The 9,416-nt window shown below is 34.4% G+C and overlaps 1 protein-coding gene across 2 annotated transcripts in view; it reads right to left on the bottom strand.

Annotated features, from left to right (window-relative positions):
* Positions 1–336: 336 nt before the first annotated feature.
* Positions 337–9,416, bottom strand: part of ST7L (suppression of tumorigenicity 7 like) — a 52,330-nt gene continuing 43,250 nt past the window's right edge. Inside the window, exons 15-16 of one of the 2 annotated variants that reach the window (XR_010067552.1) lie at positions 6,623–6,704; positions 337–704 (exon numbers count right to left, since the gene is read on the bottom strand). Coding sequence is in view for 1 of the 2 variants with exons in the window: in XM_063297426.1 (XP_063153496.1) it covers positions 609–704 (96 nt within the window). In the remaining variant the exon portion in view is untranslated. The remainder of the gene's footprint in view (positions 705–6,622; positions 6,705–9,416) is intronic. The other variant, XM_063297426.1, reaches the window with a different exon arrangement.

The following is a 9,416-nucleotide window of genomic DNA, read 5'->3' as shown; positions in this document are numbered from 1 at the left end:
GAACCCAGTTTAAGTTAGCAGAATTATCTCTGGCTTTCAAGACTAGCACTAGGAAGGTTTCTCCATGGTACTTCTTGTTCCCCTTTCCTTCATCTTGCTGCCTTTGGTCAAGACAGAGAGAGTAAAGCGAGTGGAGGCTATGGTTCTTTCTTCTTGTTTTTTGTCAACTGCACCCTTCCTTAGGAGTAAAAAAGTGAACACGCAGCAGCAGGAAGCTTGAAATACTGGCAGTGGGCCCCCTACTGGGGTATGCATCTTGGCAAGTGGTCAGTAACACAAGTCCTGTGGGTTAGATTCTTGGCTAATAAACATTTAAGCATATCTGCACTTCAGAAGGAAATTTCAACATAGGATCTATCAGATTTATTGCTTTCTGGAATTTCTGAGAGAGAAAGCAGTAGCCTTAAATACAACAATCCTCTTCCCACCCACACAGACATTGAATTGTGTGTTTTAACTCTACAACATTTTAGGCTTAAGAAGGAGTACAGCAAATTTTTAAGAGGCTGTAAAACAAAGCTAAGTAAGTCTTCCTTCACACTCCTAGTTGCCAATGCTTTTGTAATCAAGAGGTGCTGATGCTAAAGTTCCTGAGAACTGAGCTCTGTTCAGATTTGTGTCAGCTGATGCCAGAGACCAGAAGGCATGAGGCGTTCAATCTTCTCCATCAAGAAGCTCAAAGGTGACAAAAGCGTTCCAAAAAACTGAAAGAAAAAAAAAGCTGTAATAAAAATTTATGCTGAAGTTAACAAGAGAGTATTCAAGTGTATATTATCCCAAACTTCAGCCTCTGAAGAAAATATTTCCCTGCCTATATTAGTGGGCTTCAGTGAGTATGTGAAATAGTCTAGGTATAATAAACTTGGGACACTGCCCGGCAGAGAAAAATTAACAAAGTATCTCCTTTTCAATTTTCTTAAACAAAAGCCTATATAAATATTTGTGTAAAACTTAAAATTTTAGTTTGAGACATACAATCCAATAAACGTGGAGAAAAGGAGCAGCTGGTCTTTTAAAAATGAAGATTTAAAAATGATGAGTCAAGCTCCCAAAATGTTCCAACAAACAAAGTTTTAACTAATGTTTAGAGGAGTAGTAGAAAAATTTATTTAAAAAAACAGGCTTGTATGAAATTATGGCATATTGAGAATGTTAGGGTTTTTTTCCCTTAAAATAATTATGTCAGTTTCATTACTTCAAAACTATCTTTATTAGACATAGACATATGAAACAGTAATAATAGTAATCTTGATCTTCAGCCCAATTGTTAAAAAAAATCTAGTTTAAGAACTGTAGATTCTATAAATTTACTTAGCCATCATTTATTAAGCAATCATATTTTTTTCCAATCATGACTGCTGTCATCAATCCAGAAAGTTAACATTAAAATCTTTCAGTCATGCCAAGATGGACACGCTATCTTTAGTAGTTCTGATGTAGAACAATTCATTAAAAAGCACTCCTTCTAACAATTTTACCATACTAACGAGGCTAATTCTTCATGTTACAGAAATTATGCATAGAAACTAATCACAAATTATCAACCTAGGGATGCCATCCTTCTCTCACACCAATAAAATAAATTAAGGTACAAATTGTAAAGATGCATGCAGTTTATGGAACTCTATTTCAGATGGTTTAAATGAAGAATTGGTTCATTACACATTTTAGGCCATATACACTTCTTGTAGATAAGCAAAAGCTTCTAATGTTTATAAATCTGAGATGTTCAGCAGCTGTGGAACAACTTAATTCTTCAATGTCACCTAATGAGCCTCAACGAAACAGTAAAGATATTCCAGTTATAAAATCCGTTATCATACAATTAGGAGGGCTGATTTGTTGGGATTCAAGGATCACTGTCTACCTATTGTAGCTCTAAATAGAATCCAGATCTTTAAAAGAACAAGCACTGAACCAAACAGATTAAATGGCAAAAGGATGACAATTTAAAAAAGAACACTGAGGCAAAATTGGAATTTCTTTTCAGGAAAGCTATTTAATACATGTTTTAGCAAGGGGAAGAAAAGAAAAACAACACAATTCTAAAGGAATTACTAACAGAGCTTCCTCCTAGAACCAACCGAAAATATTAATGCAGATTATCCCTCTTATATTATGATGCCTTCTGATTCTCACTAGCATTATATGTTTTGCAAGAAGCAGTGGGCAATAAACTTCCACAGTGATCAAAGCCCTGAAATTACAGCTGATACAGCTATACCTATAGAAAATTCAGGAAGTAACTCTGGATGTTCCTGCACAGGAACAGTTGAGGAATTGAGGAAAGCAAAAATTAGTAAAGCAAACACCTGCCTTTCCCCCCCAAGTCCACACAGCAGTGTCAAGAGCAGCTTCTGAAGCAGCCACTGAGGCTTGAAGCAGGACATGGCTGCTTTAATTATATAAAGAGAGGTATTTCAAGTGCACTGCTGTTTGCTGAGAAGCACCTTATTCCAAGCATTTCCCAATCCTAATGTTTGTGTGTGATCATGGCACTAGGATGATCACTGCAAGAAACAAAGAATTCCAATATGACATGGAATAACATTCAAAACATTAGTCAATATAAGAAAAGACTCTGTTTAATAGCCTGATTTTAGAATAAATACTTTTCCCCCACTGTAAGCATTTTTTGCAGAAAGCCTCAGAATTCACATATGTGCCCCTGGGCCCTTGGATCAAATGCAAGGTCAATTTAAATGCTATGGGCGAGAAAACAGAGCCTACACAGCAATAAAATTGTCCTAAAGTACTTTGATCTTTTGTTTTTCATTAGTTCAGTGATGTACAATTATTTCTGTAGTAAGACTGTAGGCCTGAAATACTACAAGGAACTGATCCTAGAGTTTGATAATTACACAGATACAATCATTATGTGAAGACTGGGTATGACTGAAGCAGAAATCTTTCAACAGTTTACAACATGTAGCCTTGGTGTGCAGGAAAATTCATGTCGACTTCTTAGAAAAATTAAAAAAAAGAATTGTAGTGGAAAATAATCTGACATGTCATAAAATAGATATATCTATCAAATGAATCAGAGCAACCCTCTGGAAATGAACTGTTATTTCTGATCTAGTATGACATTTTAAAAAAATGAAATGTAATAGTAAGACTGAATATTATTTTTATTTATTTAAATTTGTATCACCGCCCATCTCCCCCAACAGGGGACTCTAGGCGGTTTACAATAAAAATAATAATAAAAATATTAGTCTATGGTATCTGAATTTTCTGAAATTATATTCTATATAACTACTCTATACATTTTAAAAGAAAAGTTGAGAAGCATTTCAACTGATTATTACATATGTATAATTTAAGCTGAGTAGGTCTTAAACTCCTTGCCTTAACAGAGTCCTGTTCTGCTACATGCGGATGATGCAGCCATTCTTCCAATCTCAGTTGTGGGACTTAGAAAAGATCTCCATGTTTTTGATTTCTATTGTTCTGAAAAGTTCATTCTAAATTAACTGAAGACCAAAGTCATAGCCTTCTCTAAAATAGTAGCACTTAACAAAATATGGCTGACAGATCAATGGATACAAAATATTACAAGCTAAAAACTTTAGATTCCTAGATGCTCTTTTACATGCCTTCTGATCCAGAGGGCGGGGACAGATTCTTTTTTGAAAATGTTGGCTCGTATATCCCTTCTAGAATTAGACAATTTCACGGTAAGGCAGTTGCCAAGTTGCATAGTATACAGGCCTGCATCTACAAGAACCTTTCTCTCTTGCAGACAGTTTGATCTAAGATCTTGAAGGCTATCTTTAGGGTTCCTTGGTTGTCCCAATGCCACCTTTTGATTGGAGGTAGATCTCAATTCAGTAGAAGCATGAGTTTGAACAAGTAAAATCAGCTACTGGCTTAAACTAACATTCCTCCCTGAGGGCCCAGACCTACTGACGCTATTAGATAATTTTTACTCAACTTGGAAGACCACCTTGGAGATAAAATTACAAAATATTGGCCTATCTATAACAGTCCTGCATTCTCTGGGTTTTTCCAAAGCTAAAGAAGTTGCCAAACAGCAAATAATCGATTTGCACAGAGATAATGCTAGGAACTTCCTTTACTTTAAGATGGGGGACTTAAATAAACCTTTTGCCCTGGCTAAATATTAATACAATCTTGCTGCTGCTAAATATTGTAGAGCCTTTGCCCTAGCACATTTTAACATGTCTTCAGCTTTACTGGAAGGAAAATAATGCATTCACCTCACAGAGAGGCTCTGTCCCTATCATTTGGGAACAACTGAAACTATGGCCCACGTGCTGCTGTATTGCCAATTTTATGAAGAAATTTCTCACCTGTATTTTATTTCACTTTTAAGCAAGTTCCTTGGTAGACTAGACGAGCCCTTCATTTAATTTCTTCTTGCAAATCATAATAGTGATGCCACCTTTAAAGTTGCCATGGAACATGGTAATTATTATTCAGTCTGACTAGAAACAAATTATTTAACCTGGTAATTGTATTTGAATGTTATTTTGTATTGTTTTTATATTACTCTATTCTAAAGCTGAATACAGCCTTTTTTGTATCTTTGCAAAGTAGTTTTACAATTTATTGATTTAGCCTTAAGTATTTAAACTTTTAGCACCTTAGTATTTTTCCTTTTTTTCTAATATAATCAGAAATCTTCATGGATTTCCATATGAACTCCATAAACCCTATTTCACAAATGTACACTATTCTGGTCAGTGAATGTAATAAAGCTGTTCTGTTCTACTGTAATCTGAAAGAATAATGGACCTTTCAGCATAGTAAGTCTTATCTTTCCTTGGTACTATATACAAGTGCAATCACATCAATTTCTGAAAAATCAAACAAATGGGAGATTTTTAAAAAAATTCCAGTTAGACAAGGTAAACATGCAAGGGAATGCTATATAAACATAAGAGTAAATCATCAATACATTACTGAAGTCTTACAAAAAATTTGTAATGATATATATGGTGACCAATCCTTCATCAGATAATTAGCTGTTATTCGACAGCTTCAAGCAGTGGGGAATTTTTTTTCATTTCTTTAAGAGAGAAATTTTGGAAAGAATTAGAATACATGCATCATTTACTTTTAGTTCCCCTAGTTTTTATAAATGTATTATAAATGTATTTTATAAATGTATCCCTTAGTTTTTATAAATATAAATATGCAAACCTATATATATATTGGTTTGCATATTTATGAACCACTTCAGTCATGTAAGACTTTAATTATATGTGTATATCACTAAAATATAGTTTATTCAGACAATAATTATAAGTTTATTGACTGAATTTACTTTAAAATGTACTCTTTAATTGCAGATAGAGGTACTGGATGCTCAGCTCTAAGCAATGTAGTAGCCCATCATATTTAACTCTCTACAAGGAGCAGGCAGGCAAAGAAAAGAAACCATCAACATCATAATAAGATAATAAAATTATAAAAAAAAATATTCTGGACACTGTCCCTCACTATATAAAACAGACATAAAAAACAATAATTTTCAGGGGAGAAAAAAACCTGAGGAAAAAGGGTAGGGACCCAATACTCAGACCACACATTCTGCCATGAGAATATTTAATCAGTCTTATGTTCTGAATCTGAATAATATTAAACAGCACTTTCTACTTCTATGGAATGACATAATCACAACAACTCATAGTGCTAATCAACTGGATACTATTTATTTATTTTTATTATTTATTTATTATTTAAATTTATATCACTGCCCATCTCCCCCAACTACACACACTATTACTTAACAGTGTGTGCAGTGGAGAAGGCCCCAATTCAGCTGAAATCAAATTAGTATTAAAGACAAATTGGGACAAGATTTAACTGAGCATAACTTCAATCTGTGAAAACAAAATAAGAAGTCCCTACCAATAAATGTATAGCGGTCAATTAAATGAGCTGAAGTGGAATAATGCTTTGAAAGCAATTTAAATCTTGCAGTATATCGTCAAGATTGAACTATGTTAAAGGCTGTTGTAAGGATTAATGAGATAATGAATATGAAGTCCTTTGCATACAAAAACAGTACAAAAGCACAAAGTATCAATGCTCTTACTGTATACATCTTCCGACTACTTAATAATAACCTGATGGGAGCAGGAACCAGAAAGCCTCAATAAATATTCATCTCTTCAAACTAGATTTTAAAAAGTACATTAGAGCAGTCATTTCAAGCATGCTGCACAAAATCAAATTCCTTGATGTTTTATAGAATGAGTCAAATTATCATTAGACTATTTGTTTGTGATATAATCTGACACTAAAATCCAAACACCACTAAAGGTCCTTATTAGATGTTTGTAATTCATGATGTGGGTAAAATCCATATGAAGCAAACCAAAGGAACAATGTCACTGAAAGCTACATTTATCAATCAAAGCAAATTTACAGGATAGAAAAGTATTATCATAGATTTCCTCTCAGGAACTTGTAGTTTACACCAACCCTAAAACTACACAAAATAATGGATTTTACCTCTCAGTCTTAACTTTAGTTAACTGCAAAACTCAAAAGAATAAAACAAACCCATTTTCCTCAGCATTCAAGACGGGGTGATTCTTAAAATTAAACGTAAGCAAATGCAAGTTATCGATAGGAAAATGATGCATACCTTGGAAACAGTCATCAATAACTGTTTTACATTGCTTCATAATAAAGCTACCCCTGTTACTTCAGCTCTTAGGAGGTACCATCTAAGATGAAAGGAGAGAGATATCAGATGGTCCTTAACGGTTGTATCCTACTTGCATCTGTAATAAGGCTACATTAAGATGAAGACTGTTGTGCGAAGACAGCATCCCATCCATAGGTTTTCATAGCATATAAATCTACTGCAGATTCACTTCTTTTGTATAAAGAACTCTAGACATACTACTGGCTTTTCCTTCTTCATGTTAAGTAAGCATGCAAATAAACTCAACAATAGTAATTCTACTTTCCAGTGGACATCCAAAGCTTCTGGAAAGCAGGACTTCAAAATCTGAAGTCCTTTCCATCTGAAGCAAAAGTTGACCAATATTTCTGTACCCCATTGGACTCAATGGAAAGATTTCATTCAGTTCACTGAGCGACTATTTGCCAAACCTGGGCTGTCTGCTGTCATATTCCATTGTGTATACACTACAGCTATTAAAAGATTCTCTGTGGGTTTTGGCTTCTCAACAAGTTTTTGCAGTTTGGCTAGAGTTTTGTTTGGCAATCTGACTGTAGAGGAAACAAAGGAAATATGATCCAGTAAAAATATAAAAACCAATGCTATTCCACTAAATAAATATATTAAGTTTTGTTCTTTTACAAGATTATACATAGCTAATAGTAGTGATTAGCTAACAAAGATTATCTAGCACCTCCACTTAAAATGTCTTTAAATTGAGAGATATAGCGATGAGCTGCTTTTTCTTAAATATGATTTGATTCACCAGTAACTTGGAACAGTCTGAGGATGTATCAATCTTTAAAATTTAGAAGCAGGGACAAAATCTTATGAGCTTCTTTCACACACAACCTTGAGGGAAACTGTGTCTGGAATGTTCATATTGTTCTAGCATACATAACACTGAATTCAAATTCTCTCTCAGCCATGTACCTACAGTAGTGTTTTAAAGTTTGTGAACCCTTTTGAATTTTCAGTACTTCTGTATAAATATGACCTAAAATCAAAAACATTATACTTATTTATTGAGGAGAATGATCCAAGCTACATATCTGTGTTTGTCAAAAGTATGGTAACAAATGGTTAAAGCAGAAGAAAGTTAATGCTTTGGAGTGGCCACGTCAAAGTCCTGACCTTAATCCTAGAGAAATGATGTGGAAGGACTTGAAGCAAGCAGGTCATGTGAGGAAACCCACCAACATCCCTGAACTGAAGCTGTTCTCTAAAGAGGAAGGAGCTAAAATTCCTCCAGGCCGATGTGTAGGACTGATCAGTTTCCGGAAACGTTTAGTTGCAGTTATTGCTGCCCAAAAGGGGCAAGCCAGTTACTGAAAGCAAAGGTCCACATACTTTTGCCACACACAAATGTGTAGCTTTGGGACATTTCCCTCAATAAATCAATGAACAAGTATAATCTTCTTGACTCATTTGTTTAATTGGGTTCTCTTTCTCTAGTTTTAGGACTTGTGTGGAGAACAGATCACGTTTTAGGCCATATTGAGGCAGAAATACTGAACATTCAAAAGGGTTTCACAAACTTTTAAGCACATTGTAACTAGTTGACCTTGGGCTGGCCAATGTATCTCAATTCAGCTACATCATGGGAAATAGGTTTGGTGGCTAAAAATCATATATATATCACATTTCTTTTCTTGGAAAACAGATGGCAATAAAATCCATCACATTCAGTTACCAGAACTGTTTTTCTCTAATAATTGGGGTGGGGTGGGGACTAAGGTATTTTATGAAATCTATTTAATATCCAGGTCAATGGCCAAATAATACATAATCTACATTAAATAAGTCTGTTTTATATGAAACATTGGCCACAGTATGAAAATAAATAAGCAAGCCAAAAAAGCCCACATCTTACAGTTAGCTTAATATTTAATTTAATAGATTAAAAATGTCTGACTGGTTCTTTTTTAAATAAGCCTTTGTTCAGTGTGTGTTAAAGGTTCAACACAGCTCCAACAATTATTTAGCTGCTCAAGATCAGTTATTTTTAAAATGCGTAAGGAACAAAACCAACCCTAACCTTTTAGAAGACTGGAAAATGGATGGATTCAATCTGTGACATCAGGGTCAACAAAATTACGTGAAGCCTAGTAATTCAGTATACCAAAAGGTGGACTAGCACACCTGTTACAAATAGCAGTGCCTTTGGAGCACATTTCAAAGTGCTAGATTTGATCTATAACACTGTGTCCAGAAACTAATTTTTGCACCATCACAATGGTTAATTATCAACAGATCATATTTTTGAGACTGCAATTCTGTATGCAGCTCAGAAACACAATAAGGCTTTTACTTAGTGCCATGATTACAGGTCTCCTTATAGCCCAAAAACACAGAAGCATAATACTTTCCTGTGACACTGCCCTGTTTTGACTGGCATTCAAGAAGCTTAAAAACACAGGATTATTTCAATTTAAGATGGGGTGAACTATATATTTTAACTGATACCCACCCAAACTCCAGAAAGTGATACAGTAGGAAAATGATGAAATAATATACTTTGAGAAAGCTGGATAAAACTCCAATTTAAGATTTTATTCCAGTTAAATAATGTTAATCTTATGGAAATGTCCCAATTTTTAAGAGAGAGACTACAATGTCTAAGTCTTGTTAAAAGACAAGATTTTTAAGTTCTGCATGGAATCTCCAATGCCTATTCAGTATTCTAGCCATGATATTCTATTACTTTTTCCATCCCACTTAATTTCCTCCACCCTGCCCAAAACAATCAATA

The sequence above is a fragment of the Candoia aspera genome, chromosome 3 (genome assembly GCF_035149785.1).
Source record: "Candoia aspera isolate rCanAsp1 chromosome 3, rCanAsp1.hap2, whole genome shotgun sequence".
Taxonomy (NCBI): domain Eukaryota; kingdom Metazoa; phylum Chordata; class Lepidosauria; order Squamata; family Boidae; genus Candoia; species Candoia aspera.
The sequence above is the reverse complement of the archived record's forward strand: the minus strand, read 5'-3'. Positions and strand labels throughout refer to the sequence as shown.